We start from the raw sequence: 19,895 nt of genomic DNA, 5'->3' as shown, positions 1-19,895 counted from the left end.
GATCGATCTAATTTCAGGAGAACTCAGTCATCCCTCTATTACAAGCTTCAGTAACCTTTTATTACACTAAATTTCAATTCTATATTCTGATCTTTCTAACACTACATGTTAACATTACATGCTAATTACAGTTTAGCTTAAATCATTTTGATACGGGCACAGACTTCAAAAAAATATATAACAAAGGCAATGCCTCCAACTAAGTTTAGATCCCTTACACACTAGATATCATACATATCTTAAATGTGCTAAGGAATACAAACAGATATAGCAAACAAAGAGCAAGAGAAATGTAATAATCCTGTCTTTTAAAAAAAAACTAAGAACTGAAAGAGAAAGTAATTCAATGTCTCACCAAAAGGCATCTGTGGCAAATCCATGCATCAAATCTACCATAGCCTTCCTGATGCTCTGTCCAGTCTTTCAAACACAAAACCATCCTCCCCACAATTTCATTCATAAATTAACTCCTCTGAAGATCTCTGGGTGTAGATAATTTATGACAATACCACAATATTACTACAGCATTAGCATCAGCAGTAGCAAAACAAGAAGAATAAACACAGGAGCATTAATATATTAGTAGGATCCTACAGTATAACTGGTGAAGTCATCCTGTGGCTTGCTAAAGAAACTGCTTATCCATAGGAATCTTTCAGTCTGCCACATTATAACAGGTCCTCCCAAGCATCAACAAGGTTTATTTTTTTTTAACAAAATACTTTATAATCTCAAGAGCATCCAGGAGTTCCTTTGCTGCTTACATCAAACATTCCTGAGCTTCAACGTTTTCCATATTCTTTTTCAAATATCCCTGTAATTATGCAGGCTGAATTACATAAGGGCATGTCCCCTGGCTTTCTAAACTCTGTACACTTCAGTGACCAAATCACTTCAGTTCACATATAGATTTAGCAATCCTTAAAGATTCCCACAAGAAGAGAAGCAAATCTGCCTGCCAAATGCCTTGTAACTTTTGCTTATCTTAATATTCAACCCAGTCTTCCTTTTCAATAACCAGTGAGTTCTCATATTGTGATTACAGGAACCAGTTAAAAGGGCTAGTACTGCACTAGAGGAAGCCACAGTACCTAGAAACATGGCACTTTGCTAGTGCATATTCAGGAACCAACCAAGCACTTTCATTTCAAGCCACAGTGCTTACATAGCACTATCCCAGAACTGTCATCACCAAAGGCTGAGACTGTTTTGGGCACTTACGATTAACATGCTGGTGGCAACCTGCAGTCCTACTACAAGCTGGTCCAAAGACTTCATATTCAGAGAAGTACACTGGCCAGACACTGGGACACACATTCCAGCATTACACTGGCTAGGGTGGTCCTGAAGATAGCACATTTTGCTACCAACATGAGTAATTCAGTCTCCTTGAGAGCTTGTCTTCACAGGATGAGGCTTTACAACAGAAGTTTTCTTACTCTGAAATGGAAGGAATTCCTCTTCTTTATGTAAAAGCATGCCTGCCTTTACGGCTCTAAAAATTTAGGCTGATTCATCAAGTGATTAAGTAAAAGAAAGCTTCTCTGAGCAGCGAACGATTAGAGATTTTGGAGAAAAGGCATTTGTCTTAAGAGTTGTATATACTTCTTTTTTTGCCAACAAAGTGATAGCAACATATGCCCCTAATGAGTCACTGTTTGTGTCAACAACAGGGTTATTTTGCTAATAAAGTTTAAGCCACTCCCCGAACAAAACAATTTGTCCTACCAAAAAAGACATTTGTTTTTAAATCAATAAAATTACATTTTGCTTAGAGCTCATATCTGCATATCTGTTAGCTGGGGATGTGATTCTTTTTCACAGTCTTGGCCAACTTAAGCATAAAAGTAAAATTTCTCAGCATAAAGCAAAGCTGCCTGTTCTAGTAGGAATATGAGAAGATGAAATGCCCTTACCAGATTCTAACCTCCTAATCTGTTCATGTTCTCTGACTGACCAGATTGACTCACTTACTCTTTTTTCAATTAAATACAGTCAAAGCAGAAATGAGCAAACCTTTGCAACTGTTTGAAACTGAAATCAACAGTAAACCCTGGCAGAATCACAGCTGATAAAAACATAATTCCTACAAAATGAGTAATACTCAGCATGTCATACAGAGGAAATAAATTCAGAGACATGAAAGAAAAGCATGTGAGCATAGACAAGACAAGCAAGAAACTGCAAGTTTACGGATCTGCAAAAAGGCAAGGAAATAGTCCTGACTACTTCATCAGCATGAACATCTTGCTTCAGAGAAGTTTACTACAAGTTTGCATTACATTGGCATTGTACATCAAACTCTCGCATCCAGTTTGCCTTTTCCAAGGAACCAAAGTGAACTACCACAACATGAACTTTCTGTGCAAAATGGGTGGCTATTTTTCTCAGCAATGTCTTAGCGAAACAACTGATTTCAGATTCCCCATGGAGATTACCAAGGTCACACAGAAGAATGTCACAATGATCATCTATGAGGTCCTCCAACAGATCTTCCAACTATTTAGCAAAAATCTTCCTGATGGTGCTTGGAATACAGAAATTCAGAAATTTCAAAATGGAATTCATCAGCAAATTGAAGAATTAGAGATATGTTTGTCAGAAGAGCTATCAAAAGCAAGAAACAGCTTTCAAACATGGATCCTAAAAAGCACTATATTCAGCGTGAAAAAGTACTTCCAAAGAATCACCAATTTCCTCAAAGATAAGCAATACAGCCACTGTTCCTGGGAAGCAGTCCAAATGGAATTGAGAACATGCCTTATAGTTTTTGACAGTCTTATGAAAAAACACACGTCATAAAGAGGTAACATCTTCTATTTTTGGATTCTTTGTAAGAATCTGATAATTTTCCCCTTTTTGATAGGTTTTTAATTTCCACATTTTAATAATTTTCAAATTCATAATTGGGGCTTGTTTTCAAAAAGCATTCAGTGCTCAAACACGTAGAATACTCAAGTGAAGGGGCACTTTGTATCACCACTTCTGTAGAAGATAAGCTCTTTAAAAAACAAGTGGATATTGCTCCTCTGTATTCTCTCTTTGCACTATAAAAAAGTTTTGTGGTCTTTCCACAGAATATGCCAATTGTTTTACAGCCTGAAACTCTTGCATTTGGACACTGCATAGATTTTACTTTTGTATTACTTCACTAATGGAGAAAAAAGTACAAGATGCAGACATGCATAAGGAAGACAGACCTTCCTGGAGTCCTGTATGCTACAAAGATCTTAATTTACAAAACAGATGAGAATTTAACCTGGCTTGGACCTCTTTAAACTCAAAAATAATGATGGGTAGACCTTCTGAGGTAGAAAAGTCAATCCCCAGCTTTGATCCTTATTTTGCAAGTAGACACATCTCTATATCCTATGGGGATGTAAAATCCATCTTTCTATACAGCATATTCAATAACTGCAGAATACTCAAAAACTGCAGGATGGATTTTTAGGATATGTTGGTTCACAACTATATAAAATATGTATCCATTCTATCTGCTTTGAGTTCACAAGCAGACAAGATTAATCTGAAAATATTTACTTTACTATGTGGACACAGATGTAAATAAATTTCTTCCACTCCTCTCCCACCTTTCTTTCCCTCATACAGGCAGAGCCAAGCAGTGCTTCAAGTCATCATCTTCATCAGTTTAACTGGTACTCAAGACCTTGAATACCCTTGGTCTCAGTACCACTCCCTACATATTAGAAGACTGGATGAGTTCTGACATGGATTTTTTCCCACCTCAGATTGCTAGGCATATCTGATTCCTAAAATATGTTTATCATAAATGGAATATGTTGGATTGGAATGTAAGAGGAAAAGAGTTACAATATTTCTGTGACTATATGGGACTGGGGAAGAAAAAGAGAATATTCTGAAGAGAAAAATTTCAATATGCTGTTATCATTACCTGAGGACAGAGTCTCAACATTTTGCCTGAGAAGTCTGAGGGCTGGACAGCAACTTTAGTCCCATGTCTTTTCTTTATTTAATGGAATATATATACCAAAATCTCTTCGCGCTTTGGGGGGGGTGGGGGAGGGGAAGGAAAACTAATTCTGGCTGTAGCTATGTTAATGGAATGGTATTATTATTCCTGGGAATTAGACCTTGAGCTAAGGAGATCAAGCCCACTAACTTCACTCTCACATGCTCCTATTTTACAGAAACAGGGGGAGGAGAGAATGGGTTTCAGACTCCTAAATGTAAGTCTACTTTCAATCACCAACGTAAGAGCTCAGTTCTTTAACTGGTTGTATAGGGAGCATAAGATCAATTTGGCACATAGTTAATGTTAAACTCCCAACAACCTCATTAATCAATCTCTGGAATCTCTGTTTTGTTAACTTAAACACTTTGCAGCTACGTTGATACCATAGTGATGTTTGATGGCAGCAAAATATATTCAAGCACATTTAATTCTGATTTTTTTTTTTTAATTTGCTGCTTTTAATGGATTGTTACTGTGGGGAATTAATACAGCCCAATTTTGGATACCCAACTAAAGGAAGTGGCTGAACTGAAGCCCCTAAACTTGAGGTTTCCCCATGCATAATGCATCATGCAAGGATGATGTCAAGTTGTATCTATGTACCTAGACCTATGCTGGACATATTTCTCTTTGCTCAAATCTGCACTTGGATTCAGTCTCTGAAAAGCCAAGAGTCAGCACAGACTTCAAGCAGATATGACTGGACACAACCTTACACATCCTACTAAAATCCATGAAGTCTTCATAGGATCACAGTGTATTTTGGCAAGGTAATGACAGCACCATAAGCAAAAGCCCATCCCTGGACAGTGTGGAAACATTTGCTTCCTTCATCTGCTCTTCTGGGGAGGTACTTTGACGAATCTAAAGCAGATATGCCTATTAACTCATGCATGCTTTATTGTCAATTGTGATCCACATTTCAGGATGCAGGGTTTTTCTTAAAGGGGGAAATAGAGAGGTTGTAAAGCCATACACTCATTAGGTGGTAATTTGGGGTACCCAGGTAAGCTTAACTGACTGATGTCAGCTAAGCATTTATAGGGAACAGGTGTTTAAGAACTGCCTATGCTAGCTTTCTGGAAAAAAAAAAAAACAAACTTTGCTTTTACAAGTTAAAGTTAATTATATCTTACAGAAGAAAAAAGAAGTTATTGTAGACAATACTATTTTCACATTTCCTGTCTCGAATTCAGTGTTAACCCTCAATGAGGATACATATGCAACTTTCCATTCCTGTGGAAAGAGTTGCACTGTCTGAGGTTGAATATGGTCAAATAACTTTAAACAATTTTTAATAAAGAAAGTCAAATAACTTTAAATCTTGACCTTTTTCCTTACTAGGAGTATTTAGAAAGGAATTACTGTACTTTTCTATGAAAAATTCTAGACTACTGTTGTTACATGTAGCTTTTACAATAAAACTTTTTGTAACTTTTGTAACTTGTTATGATTACTGTAACTGGAGACCCAAAGAAACAAAAACATGTCTATTTGTTCAAGTTTTTTTAGATTGTTGGTTTTGATACCACTGTGGATACACACCACTTCAATGGCTACCTTATCAAGCACTCTATTAGCATGTCAGTGGGTACTTCCATAAGAGAACAAAGGGAAAAAAGACAGTAAAATGAGAAAGTAAAAATGGTATTCTAAGACTCTTAGAATTAGTACAGAGATTCAAAGTCACTTAAAATTTCTTTTAAGAAAAAATTGGACTATGTTTCAAGATCTTCTAACTGGACAGTTTCTTGACTATTTTCCTGGGTAAAAGAAGAAAAAGTCGAAGTCCCAATTCTTCAGGGAAGCACCATCTGAAATGTTCAGTGCTAGCATTTGTACCACATTGCACTGCTCAATGAAAGGTTGGATCACTTTTAAACATAGACAGTTGTGAGATGGAAAAGACAAATTGCAGTTCTCCCAAGATTTAGAGATGGAGTAAGGAATGCATGACCAAAGGGTGAGAAATAAAATGGAACTTCACTTCTTACAGCCCTCAGCCACACTTCTTTGGTTTCAGCACACTGAGAGTACTACCCAGTCACGGGCCGGTGTCAAGCCTCCCCAAGCTGTTTTATATGCCTGTTCAGCACTCCCTCCAGTCCTTGATTTAGAGACTGCACTCATCTATCTGCTAGCATTTGTTTTAGAACTTCAGAGCTGCATAATGATGACAGATATATTTTTATTTTTTGTACCCCCAAATGGTAATAAGTATAAAATTACAAAAACAAGAATCCAAACCTAATGCTCACTACAGTGGGGAAACTTGTTTTTAAGACTGGAGAGGTCCTCTGTTACTAATTACCTGGATATACTGCATGTTACTAGCCACAGAATTTGCTACATTCTTTCTGGATTAAAAACTTGCATCTTTTGATAGCTTGAGGATATGTTCATTCTTCACACAAAAATAGAAAATCCTTTTTTTCCTGATTGTATTGGTGTGGTAAGGACACACCCTCAACAGCAAAAGTGGCAGGTATTTTAAGTTAAATCTGAACACAGATTTCCTAGATCAAACAGATCTTGGAAAGCCTTGACTGAATAGCTCCCTGCTTTTAAAAAGTGTGTTCCCATGAAGCTATTTGATTAGCCTAAGTCCCTTTTTATCTTTTTGGGGTAAATTGAACTAAAATTATGGTTCACAAGACACCATGACCCAATTTTATACCCTCGCTTCCTCCCTTCCCCAGTTTTCAATCCCACATTCTTGTCCTGCTCTAACACCTCTTGAACCTTTTCCTGAGCTCACCAGACCAACAGGAAATTATCCAAACAAAACAAACAAACAAAATCCATGCTTTTGTTTCAAGGTAAAGATTTAAAGTAAAGTAGGGAAGAATGCCCACTACATATGAGAACCAGCACAAAAGAGAAAGGGGAGTGTGGCAGCAAGACTGCATAACAACCACAGGACAAGTGAGCAAAACCTCCTCTTCTGTTGTTAGCTGGTCCAAACTCCTTTAAAAGAACCTCTCAGTTACTCTGTGTACAACTGACCATTAGATCTTCAGCCATACCCACAGTTCATTTTTAAGCCTTTTTCCTTTAGTATTCTAATGTGCTAATTACCCATCACCAAAGAAGCTTACTGCAGTAGTACATTGGTAATTTTTCTGGAAGTAAATTTAATTGTACAGTAGTTAGCATTAAAATTCCAGTTATATCTTACTAATTTCAGCTTTCTATCTCCATCTGACCCACACCGGCGTACGTCCTTGGCTCAGAAGAGGCTCCCAAGACTGTCAAAGGTACTACTGAAGCATCTAATCCTGAGATAATATCCTAAAATAGAAAAATGAAAATAACATTGTGTTTTGTCTATAAACTAATCTGAGATCTCAGTTTACCTGACTCATGATAAAGACTGAATATTCAACAAAGAACAGTACTACATTTTTCCTGTAACATTTTTAAACAATTACTATTCCAAATGACTCTATGATCCATGTTCCCAGGGCACTTGGCCCTCTCTGCTTCTCTTAGTTTCTGTTCCAGGACACAAGTACCTTCCTCAGGGAACTCAAACGATGCTGGGTACTTTGCTGGCAGTTAATAAAGAAACATTTACCGTGACAGAAATATCACCAAAGGAGCTAAAGTGATTTGGTCCAGTCCCAAGTTTCACATCATTTACTAATGCACTCTAAGCAGCACCAGCTACCACACCAACACTGTGGCAAACAGCATTAAATCATCATTCCAAGCTGCTTGATGCCAAACAACATCATGCTATTCTGCATCCATCTCCTTTTGCTCTTTAGCACTTGCCAGAACTCAGTATTGCTTGATTGTACCCTGTCTACCTTGTGTTCTTCTTCTTCTTTCTACCCTACCCCCTTCTTTGAGATGTGCATACTCTCTGTTACAAAAGAACAGTTTCTGCTTTTTTTGTGCCAGGAATGCTGTTCTCTCTACCCCACAGAGTGGAGAAGCAAAACTGTCACAAATGTTGGTCCACTCAGAAGAGTCTGCAAATCTTAAAATAACATGTTTTGCTATGGTGGAAGAGGGGGAAACAGGCTCCCTGTCTACCTACTACAGAGCATCTGGCCCATAAACTCTCCAGTCTGAGAAGAATGTGTGGAAGATTTTCTCCTGAGTATCCCTCATTATATACAAATTATATCTATGTGTAAAAACACAATTAAATGGCTTGGAGAACAGAAACAATCCTGTTGTCTATATAAGAAATCACTGCAACCTAAGCAAAGGTGGGAAGGATCCTCAACCACCCTTTATCTGTCTGATTATCATACAGGTAACATGTTCTTGCTCCAAACTTGGTTTAGGACACACCCCTGCATCACTCAGAACATTTTGTTTATGAGAGCTGCCCACAGCCAGCCCCAGAACAGGTTGATCTGACCATCATGTGGGAGCAAGAAGGCCTCTACATCTTCAAATGCCAGCTGGCAGCAGTCTTGCCAGAAGACAGACAGATGATCTGCAGGCTCAATCAGCTGCAAGCAGGACTCCAGGAGCCCCTGCCAAGCAGGACTGCTCCATGCTTGCATTGCAGCTGTCCTCTTTTAAGCCAACAGTGGGTACCTCTAGAGTTTGCTGGTCCTCACACTGGCAATTACGCGTTTCTGCATAACAAGCCCTCGCTCAGCCTCTGAGACCAGCTGTCAGGTTGTTGCGTCATGATGCTGCAAAGACTTGCAGAGATTTCAAATCCCGTGTTCCACCGGTGAACAAGGAGTTTAACACAAACCATTTTTCACTGAGCAACCTTGCAAACTAAAAGCAAAATCCGGCACCCTGAGCCTGTCTCTCCACAACTAAAAGACCTGGCAGATCAGCTGCAGGGCAGGTTTCTTGAGACACTAACTTCATCCTCAACATTAAAAGAACTGCAGCAAAATTGCTGTTTTTAACAGGCTCTGCCTCCGCATTTGCCATGCCAGAAGACAAACTCCCAGCCTATGGTGCTGAGGGTCCCATCCCTTTGCTCAACACGAGTACAACAGGACCAGCAGGCAGGGCTCTGGATCTCACTTCCCCTCGTCACAGCATGGTGCAGAAAGGCAGCAGGACGAGTGGGCTGGGAGGGGGACACCATACTGGGTTTAAATAAATAGGCTGGAGAGGGAAAGACAATCCAAACCCAAGTCTGACGACTACTTGCCTCCTCCTTTCTCTCTTTAATATGAGTGCACCCTCACCCGCCCGATGCCTAACACAGCGGGCAGCAGCAGCCCCCCACACCCTGCCCAGGTGTGGCTTGATCCCGCCAGCTTCCAGGCATGCACCGTGCAGCAACAGGTCTACAGAGACAGCAAGCAGCTCCCTGAGCAAGACCGAGCAAACCCCTGCAGCTCTGGAGGAAAGCACGCAGCGACCTACCTTTCGGACACAGGGTGAGGAGGGGAAAAACAAACAAACAAAAAGACAGAAAATCCCTGAAGAAAATGTGCCTTTCCACAGGCTTCAGGCCAGTCAGCTGCTGTACCCACACAGTGCCAGTGACGGGGAGCCAAGCGTCCCTCACAGGGACCGTGCGGTCCTCATACGGCGCCCACCTGCCGTTTCGGCCGGGACAGGGGGCGGGTTCCCCTCGCCGCCACCTCCCGAAACAGGAGGCCCCGGGCCGGCGGCGCACAGCAGCCCCGGGGGAGCGGGAGACCCTCCCCGGCGGGGGCGGGCACCGGCCGGGCACCCGCGTTTGGCAGGTGTGGGCCGCCCCCCCCCCCCCGGGCTGGGAGGAGCTGGGGGGGAGCACCTCCAGTTGGGCTGAGCGGGATGGGGAACGGGCGGACGGCCGGAGCGCTGGGAGCGCGTCCCAGTCGGCGACTCCCTCACAGCGGGAAGTTTGTGGGGCGGCGGGACCGACCTCTTCCCTCACAGGGACCGACCCGACCCGCCGCCCCCGCCTTACCTCCGCCTCTCCAGGCGCCGCCGCCCGCCCAGGTGCTTTCCTCGCCGGACAGCCAGGGCAAGGACGCGACGGCCCGGCGCGGCCCCTCCGCGCACCACGAGCCCCGGCAGCGGCCGGGCGCTGCCCACCGCCAGGCCCGCGCCCCCCGGCCCCGGGCTCCCGCCGCGCGGCCCCACACGCTCGGCGCGGCCCTCGGTGGAGGCCGCCCCCTGGCGGGCGCGGAGCGGCCAGCGGCGGTAGCGGCCGAAATGGCGGCGCTGCCCTCCCGCCTGCCGGCCGGCCCCCCCCCCCCCCCGCGGCACCGGTGCCCGCCCTCCGGGGAACGCCCCGCCGGGCTCGGGGGCGGCGGGCGCAGCCCCGGCGGCGGCTCCCGTCAGCTCCCAGGGCGCCCCGAGGCTTCCCAGCCCACGCCGCAGCAGCCCCCTCCCCTGCGGCCCCCGTCTGAGGGGCAGCCCCCTTCCCCACGGCTACCGGGAAGAGGCCTAATCCTACCCCCTACTTAGCAGAGCTTAGGGGAAAACTTACCTCAGTCTCGGCAAGGAATGCAGAACTTTGACCTGTAATGGGGCCTGTACCAAGCAGCAGGAAAATCTCAACCCCCACAACCTGCTTTTACAGGGCTCCTCGTGGACGCAGTGCTCTGGAGGAGTTTGCCCTCCACAACGGTATCGCATTACCACATCAGCACAGACCAAAGACCACGGTCCCTTCCCTCAGGGTAGGAGGGTAAGATAAATAATCGTATTTGTGTTGCTGTTTTATTAGTTAAAGGGATTTTTGGTTTATCTAATCCATGGCATTTATGGGAGTAGGCTGATACACAACCGTTTGTATAGCTAAGTCCACCTCTGCACTTACAGTGATTTGATTGTCTCAGTAGGAAAAAAAACCAGAACAAAGCACCTTCTCCCAGCTGAGTATATATGTATACAGCTTGGACAAAAAGGTCTTTCTTTTTCATGCCAACAAAGACCTTCCCATCTGACCCATCTTTTCCACTGGCAAAAAAAAAGGGGGGGGGGGGGGCAGAGAGAAAAAGAGAGATGGTAACAGCAGAGACCCATTTCAATGCCACCCAACTCAAAATAAAATGGCTGTGTGGCAAACTCTTTATTCTTAAGTGGAAAAATTTCAAACCCAACAGCAATGCTGACTGAGTTTGGGAAATCCTGTTTTCACTAAGACTGAGTGAACAAAAACCAAATTCCCCTCTTTTCAAGCAGCAGAAACCCATGAGGAACCACACAGCCTAATGAAGATGCAAGACAAAGAACCATGCAAAACTGAAGGCATTCTTCTGAGAGCAAAACCAGCATGGCAATCATTGATAAATGTCCCTGGGGACCAGTCAGTCTCTCCTCTGAAGAATCATATCTCAGAAGGCATGGGGGAGAGGGCTGCCCATTTCACAGGTTTGCAGCAGATCGCAACAAATCGACAAGGTTTCTTGAAGACTGGCGTTGCCTCCTTTCCCACTGCAAAAGGCAAAGGAAGGTGGCCTCTTTTTCCCCCGCTTATGCACCCCAACCGTACCATCACAGAAGGAACCAACTTCTGTCTCTCTGCAAATGGGAGGGAGTGGGGCTGCAGCTCCCGTGTGGAAGAGGCAAAGCAGAACCTCAACTGGCCTGAGGGAAAAGCTGAATCTGTGGCCTCTTAGGCAAGAGCTTGGCTTAGGAACTATTGGCTGCCAAACCAGAGAAGAAAAGGTGAATGGGTAACTAAGAAGCTGCCAGCAGTTTGTGACTGGGGGGGGGGGGGGGGGGAGACTGAGTTGCTTGGAGGAAATACCGTATTTCAACTGATTAACTGTTCTTTCCAAACCTGTGCAAATAAAGATAGTGGAAGCAACCCTTGTACCTTCACAAACACAGCAAGAACAGCCTGAGAAGTGACCCTTTTTCAAGCAATTTTTTTGTTTTAGTGTGGCAGCCGTTAGGTGTTTCTCACAGTGCTATCTGAAAAAATAGCAGTAGAAATAATCTTCTTTCTGATAACAGAATGAGCAGGTTTAAGTCACTGGTAGAACTGCTTTTTATTTCGTTACCAGTTCCCTGCTTTCAGGCAGTGAGTCTGTCCTCTTTCCTGAGCTGCAGCCTGGTTTGACGTTGTTACGCTATCCCATATCCCTATGTAGGAAATTGAAGACAGTAAAATACACGTACAGAGAGTTTGTGGGATCAGATCCCTAAGAAGGAGTAGGTAAAAAAGAGAAAATGCCACACTCAAAATTTCCTAAACTATTTGGAAAGGCTTAAACATAATACTGGAACAATGCCAGGTCAAAACGCAGCAACACAGTAAAACAATTTTCAGACAAGTTCCCTATTAAAAACAACTAAGCGACCTACACAAGCTATAGTTTTCTCATTGTCTCAGTATCCCCAAAAGTTTAAAGTTTGCATGCCTCTAAATGCTGCACAGAAAGATGTTTTAAAAATGCAGTAGGTGTGGTTGACAAGATCCATTTTGTTTTATATACCCAAACAAGTATAGACAGTGTCTTTGAGGATAGCATTCTCTTTTCTGTGATTCATAATCATTAAAGTGTATCAAGAACCTGCCAGTTTTGCCTAGGAAGAGTTTATTTTTGGTGACAAACTAGAGCCCAGAAAGAACAAACTACAGACATGATTCTTCTCCTGAACTTCAATCCACAACCTCTTTCTTCTTTTCTAGCCATCACAAATTGCTAGAGGTGTCACTGTACTCCAGCAAGAGCAAGAGGTGAAAGGGACAAAGTGCTTACAAGCACATCAAGGACAGCTGACTTTCCAAACAGGAAGATGCCTGCACCTCCCTTCTCTGTAGTCATGTTGTACACTACATCATTACCACGGCCATGTTCACCAGCACTCTTGATGGAAGTGGCTCCTTTGCTGCTGGGAGAGAAGCCAGAAACCAGGACTGTGAACCCAATCAGTCCATTTACTTCAGCAGAATTTAACTGGGAATCGATTCAGTCATGTATGCGCTATTATTCTAAGGACATACAGCAAAGATGCTGAAGTCAGGGTCTTTCCTCTTCCTACCACACAAAATACACAGCTCAAGAAAAAAAAAAGTGAGTAGGTCTTCAGGTTAATTGTTGTCAGTATGAATGAACTGAAATGCAATTTAATTCAGCATCAAATGGTTGAGGACTGCTGAGTATCTTCCACTGTTGGGAATCCAGAATGGGGAAGGACACAGATGGGTCAGATCATAGCGGTACAAACAATTTAAACTAGCAGGAACAACCTGTTGTGATGTTGCTCTATTTGTTGCTAGATGCGCTTGGATGCTCTGAAAGAACCAAGATCTGGCAAGTGGAGCTTACAAGGGTTATTTTCTTATGGCTCTTTTCTGTCTGTTTTTTTGTTTTGTTTTGGGTTTTCATGGCTGATATGGCTAAATTCATGTTGCGTCCTTGGTAGATCACAAAATTTGTGTACATCTATTTGTCTACCCTGGCAAAAATTTGCATAGGAGTTACTGGAACATACCATCTTAGAGATTTGTATCCCTTAATCATCTTTACAAAACTGGCTAGCAAAATCAAAATTAATCTGGGGACAGTGAGAAGAACAGAAACATGTATGTAACCAAGATGCTATCATAAACTCTGTTTTCTTGGGAAAGCAGGATAAAATTAGAGCCTGCCTCATCCTCTTTCCTTTTTCAAGTGGCCAGCTTATGGTTTTGGTTTGAGTCTACAGGAAATTGCTGTGGCTTTGTTAAACCTAATTTAAACTTGGAGATAATTTTTACTCCATCCTGTATTGAACTTACTGATTTAGTTTTATGTCAAGGCCCTGAATCAGCTTAAACCAAGCCGAAGGAGGCCATTGCTAAATACTGGCTAGCAGAATCAACTGGGGCATTTAAGAATTTATTGTCCGCAGCAGCTTATTACCTCCCATTTGGTGATGATTAACACCCCCAAAGCCAGGTCCACTTTACTAAAAAATAAAGCATCTTCCTTTAGCTCAGCCACTGTCAATCGCAGTTCAGACCAGCTGATTTTGCACTGAAGTAGCTTATAGCAGGCTCTCATGTCAGGGGCTGTAGGCATGTGAAGCTTCAAAATAGTGTAATTAAAAAAACCTTGGAAATGTAACTTAAACAACTCTGGTTTTGAAGTAAGATTGTCTTTGTGTTTACCAACATCCAGTTCTTTATTAGGACTGTGTATATTAGGACTCGTCTTACTACTGACTAAAAGTTACAGAGCTTTACTGAAACCAAAGGACTATGCCATGCTACACCCTCTGAGCATATAACCAGTGACATGTAACTAAGCTGCTATCAGAGGTATTGTGTTTGAAAGTTCTCTTACAAGTCAAATAAAAAGCCCTTTTTTTTTTAAAGTAATTTTTTCCAGCTATTAAAACTAATACCCAGGGTACAAAGGGTGTCTTGTGATGTGAGGAGGGAAGGAGGAGAGATTAGAGCAAAGTACCATAATGGGATATGCCTACCTTTTTACCATTTTTGGCTCACTGACTTGGATGTGTTTATGCAGCAGAATATCTTGAAAGAGGGAAGAGAACACTACGTGCCCTTCATATCTGTAGAGGAGATCTTCCTCTATGGTCACCTTCAAAAGAGTTTTCCCCTTTTTTAATCACCAGGATGACTTGGCTCTCTTGTGACATCTATAGAAAAATGATACAGCAAAAAAATCGAAAACAGAGAAAAAAATCAACACATACAGAGAATCAATGAAATTCTGAATAGGTTAAAGCCACAATGCATGCAAAATTAAATATACTTTCTTACAGGATTATACCTCCCTGCCCTCCTTTCTGTTGGTAGCCCATAGAGTACTTCACATCAGTATCCATCATGACTGGCTCATGTTTTTAACAGCTCTTCATTGTTCACAGCATAACCGTGCTCTACACAGTACCAAGCATTAAGTTCTGACAACCTCAAATTACTGCGCAGTAAAGGCCTGCTGCCATAAAGGCAAATTCAACACAGTAATCCTCTTTCACACCATACTATCCCCTTGAAATTCCTATGTATGGCACAGATCTAGCATAGCTGCTTCTCAAATAGTTATAGCAACATAAAGAACATTCACCAACATAGGCAAGGCCACAACAGGCAGTAGGGTGGCCTGCAGTGGCTTGGACTGCAAACAGCTGTGGCTACACTGCTGAGATGTCGGTGCCTGTGTTGAAGGCGAGCTGATGCTAATGTTACTGAGGAAGAGTCTGAAGTGCAGTGAGGGCAGATCTGCTCTCAGGAGCACGTACCACCACTATATGGCTTGCAAACAAATGCATCTCTTCCATGCATTCATTCCTAGCTTTATTTCTACTTCCTAGCCACCTGCTTTACACAGCCAGAACAACTCAGACCTAAAAGTGTGGTCTCCTCCCCTCTCCTGTATGGGACTGATAGATAATTTACCCTCCCCACCATACACATGTGCACCTGTGGTTACAAATAGAAAGAAACTGTTTCTTTCCCATAAAAAACAAGATGTAGAATTTCTATTCTTTTTTTTTTTTAATACGGCAATACATCTAATATGCTCCCACATGCTGTAAATATTCTTAATAGAAAATCTAAATACTCTACTCCAGGGTCCCTAGACTCACATGTTACTGTAGTTTTTTTTAAGTATGGTGAACATACACTGAAGTTGTTGGCATTAAGCAGAAATAGTACAGCAGTATATCTTCTCTCTGTTATATTTAAGAACTGTGCCACCAGGCCTGATTTTTCACTTATTCCAAAGCATCATACCCTGGACATCTCCCACTGATATACCTGGTAAAAGGACATGGTTTGGCAGGCGGGATTTCAAACAGTGTCCTCATTATCATGAGTGGACACAGAAGCAACTTTTTCATATATTGACTTATTTTCAAATTATTTTTTTTTTTGTTAACTTGAGAGGGCTTTCTGCAATTTGGAGATGTTCCACTACATGCACTATGGTGGCAAGCAGCAGCAGAGAATATAGTGATATACAAAGCACTATAAGACTAGCTTCGCAGTTCTTTACGGGTGGCTCACAGAGCATCCACAATCAGCTCCTGTATAATGGCTGCTACTTGCAACCAGAGCTCACTGTTCCCAGACCTGGTGAGAGGCAGGACACAAGAAGGGAAGATATAAGAACTCTGAATAAAGCCATTGGATGGCCCCACAACAGCTTCATTAGGGCTGGAATCCTTTTTTGTTGATGTTGGCCAGAGATTATGATGATCCTGTCAAAAGCCCATTTTCTGCTTCAGTGATTCAGAAAGACAGCTATTCCCTCTGCTGATTGTCCTGATAATTATAGTTGCCTATAGAACAGTTTATTTCCAGCAGCTGAATGGCATTAGCAAGAACATTTGGTGGCCTCATTGCTGTGCCAGAGGCCTGAGCACGTTTTGGTGCATATGTGCCATTTTGGTTGCCTGCCTTTACTCCAGGTCTGACATAACTGCCTCAAGAGCATGATGCCTGAGCTGAAAATTTGGGGCGGGGGGGAGAAAATAACCTATATTTAACTGAGGTCTGACACCGGTGATAACCTGTGGGTAGGGTACTCAGATACAGTTATTGCTGTCAAAACCCACGGCATGCAGAAGGAATCCTGTTTCATTTGGGGAGAAGCTGAACACCTGCAGACTAAATTTGCTGGTGGTTTCAGAAGTGAAAGCAAAACACTGCTGAGGTCAAGAGCCCTGCATGAATCATCTTGTTTACCTCTGCTGCTTGCCTGTTTCTGCTCACCTGTGGGGTGTTCTCGCAGGTTTCTGTGGCTGACAGCTTATGGGGAGAGGCAGGGACTTGTGTATTTCTACAGTAACACAATCTCTTTGGTGTTCACTAAACAGTGTGAGTGATGCTAAAATCAAGGAGGGAACACAGTACCTAGAGGGAAGAGGCAGCATGTGACCAAATTATTAGCCTTGCTTCTGCGTTAAGAAAACTTTTCTAGAACTCTCCAATGCAAAATATAACCCCTCTGCTGGCATATAGGTAATGTCTTCCAGATTTTATCTTGAAGTACATGGAAACAAGTTTTGCCCAATCTTAGCAGCATAAACCAAAAAAATCTTCCACCTCTAGCAATTAAGAGATTATACATTTATATGAAGATGACCAAGAGTGGAACTCAGTGCCCTTTGTCCCTTTAAGATTAGGGTATTACTTGCCATTCTTACCCAGCAAAAAGTAAACAGCAAAATCCAATTACCTTTTCCTGTAACTCAGACACTGAGCAAGGCTTCTCTCAGGACAATGACTGTATTCAAGCTGCTGTCTGAATGTAATTCTGCTCTTATAATTGCGACATCTTTTTAGGATTTATTTGCCAAAAATGTGTGGATCAGAAACTGCTATAATCTTACTGCATTTTGACAAAACAGAAGTACCCTCCTTATATTTTTTGTGAATCCTTGCTTCCTCTCCCCTTCCCCTCCAACAAAGTAGATATAATTTCAGCTCAGGATTAAAATAGCGAATTGCTCTTTCTATCAGAAGCTGACAGAAGACACAAAAGTTAGCCTTCAAACGCCAAGGCCTTTCAGCCAGTGTGCCCACCTAAATGGTTAAGGTTGCTTGAGGACAAACAGCAGAAACAATGCTTTCCTGGAACTAGTAGCAAAATCGTATCTCCTCCTGGGATTGCTATAACATTAATGTAACATGAAGGCACTCTGTTAGGTCCACAAAGCACGCATTGGTTCAGTTTCCAGCTCCATTAAGAGCTATTTGATTGAGGATTTTGTTTTCAACCACTCAAGTCACATTACAGAAAAGGCACAGCCAAAACCAGCTTTCCCCAGTGATCCCATATAGCTGAAGGATAGAATTGTTATCTCTCCAACAGGTGAAAACCATTATAGCCTCTAAGGCACCAGACAGGACTGGCTGGATGCTGGGTAACCTGAGGACACCAGCTGAACTAATGACCAGAGCCCTGCAAAGTGGAGCCCTCTCTTTCAGCCCTTGCTGGCAGTGTTTTATGTGAGAGGATGCAATGCACGACAACCTTTTCAGGAGAGGACGCAAGGAGATGTCCAGGTAACATCAACCATCAGACAAGCTTATATTCCCACCTAGGCCCAACCTACCCACCAGCATTTGCTACAGTAGCAAATGAGAAAGAAAATGTTCTGTTTACCATAGGACACACAGAGATGAAAGAAATATATAGCTACAGTGCTATGGAAAGAGGCAAGAGGAGCATCACTCCTACTCAGAATCCAGCCTGGCTCCTTCCTGGTGTACAAGAGCTACTTAAAATACTCCCCTAAGCATGGCTGCTGCTAGATCTGACTCCAGGTTTTCTCCTGATCTATTTCCCTCCACTTGTAGAGGTTTCCCATGGAACTTCTCAGCTCCTCCTTAAAGCTACCATGATCCCTCCTCCACCTGTGGTTAGAACAGATCATCAAAGGACCATAAGCAAAGTCCTGTAAACTTCCCTCTTTGCCCAAGTTCCTGGTCATCCCAGTATTTAATAAAGAAGTTATCCCCTTTTTGAACACACTCTGAATTATGTTTCATGCAAAACTGAGTAAGTCCATGCTGTATTAGCTTGGCCTGCCATTATGGGGCAAATACCTTAGGAAAGAAAGCAAAAAATGGACATTGTGCAGAATTTCACTACTCTTCAATTATTTCAACCACTTTTTGAAGGGGGACCCACTGTAAGCCAATGTCTGCCATCCTTTATCATTAAACACTTGACAACATATCTGGGTTACAGAAAAGTTCATGGTATCTCTTGGATACCATGTGTTATAAATGACACATCAGAACAGTCTGGATATGACCATACACTTTAAAAGACCTCCATACACACAATGATAAATATTTTTGCTTGGCATTTAATCTTACCTGTTGAGTGTTGACATAGCACTTCAGCACTTTTCAAAAAGATGTATATGCAACTGGAAAAGCTGTGGTTTAATGTTGTTTCGGATTCAGGCGGGCCTATTCTCTGTCTAGCCCTAATCTCTCCTTTTATTTAATGACACCATTCGGATGCCAAAGCCAATTTGGAACCTGGCAGCACACTTATTAAGTGGGACTTTATGACAGGAGAGCATTACACTGCTGCTCAGACAGCTGCACTGGCTGCCTGGAAGCCTCCAGGGAAAATTCAAAGCTTTCAAGGTTCTAATTGTTTTGGATCTGGGTTATTTTATCAGCAGAAGAGGCACTCAACTTTGAGAAGCCTTGATATAAAAGAGAAGTGGGTGGCAAGGGCACTTGGATATTCAGGTCTGCTTCTCCCCAGATTGAACTCCGAGATGTGTTATTAAAGCCCATTTTCTAGTCTGACAACTGGGAGAAGGAAGGTTAGAAGCTCTTTGTAGCATATAATTAGTTTAGGTGCTAAGTGCAGTAGCATCAGCTGGTAGAATATCTAGATGATGAAATTCTGTTATTTTGAACATTATTATAAATTAGGAAGACTATTCAATCCTTGGAAAGACATTTCCGGTGTTTGTGTCTTGTAAAACATACCTAAATAAAATATACTCTTGGAATTTATTCACTAAGGGCTCAACAAATCCAGAACGCTAAATAGCTTAAATTTGAATTCAGACTATTATGACAAGACAGACCACAAAGCACCATGTCATGTGTTTCCCTTAAAAAAAAAAAGGCACTACACCCTTAATTCACTCTCTTATCTAAAGATAACACTACCATCTTCCATACAAGGAAGGTTGCCTTGCAGACCAAAGCATGGACAAAGTGCCAGTTCAGTGAAAGAGATGCACTTGTTTGAACAGCAGGCACCGAGACGGGTGGGCTGATGCCCCCAAGAAGGGCTCAGACCCATTGCATACTGCAGTGGGATCAGAAAGTATTAAAGTTCATTCTTGACTTGTCACCCAGTTCTCTCTTTCACCCTGAAGGCTGCAGCCTCAGTGCATTTCAGCTTTCCGCAGGGATGTGTTGGCTAACTTTACATGCCCTGGCTAGCAGGGCAGAGTCATTTTTTTCTGTCTGCGCTCCGTTTCACTGAGTGGATCTATAGGAACATCCAGAAGAACACAATAACTC

General features: G+C 42.5%; 2 protein-coding genes across 3 annotated transcripts in view; one reads left to right on the top strand and one right to left on the bottom strand.

Moving 5' to 3' along the window:
- MOB3B (MOB kinase activator 3B) overlaps nt 1–10,055 on the bottom strand; it is a 106,551-nt gene extending 96,496 nt beyond the window's left edge. Inside the window, exon 1 of one of the 2 annotated variants that reach the window (XM_075527499.1) lies at nt 9,882–10,055. The gene's annotated coding sequence lies outside the window, so the exon portion shown is untranslated. Of the gene's footprint in view, nt 1–9,459; nt 9,590–9,881 lie in introns of those variants that run through there. The other variant, XM_075527500.1, reaches the window with a different exon arrangement.
- On the top strand, nt 2,110–2,802 carry IFNK (interferon kappa). Its single transcript, XM_075488632.1, has one exon. The coding sequence runs from the start codon at nt 2,110–2,112 to the stop codon at nt 2,800–2,802; it is 693 nt and encodes a 230-aa protein (XP_075344747.1).
- Nucleotides 10,056–19,895: the final 9,840 nt, after the last annotated feature.

The sequence above is a fragment of the Mycteria americana genome, chromosome Z (assembly GCF_035582795.1).
Source record: "Mycteria americana isolate JAX WOST 10 ecotype Jacksonville Zoo and Gardens chromosome Z, USCA_MyAme_1.0, whole genome shotgun sequence".
NCBI lineage: Eukaryota > Metazoa > Chordata > Aves > Ciconiiformes > Ciconiidae > Mycteria > Mycteria americana.
Note: the sequence above shows the minus strand (reverse complement) of the source record. Positions and strands in the feature narration are given on the sequence as shown.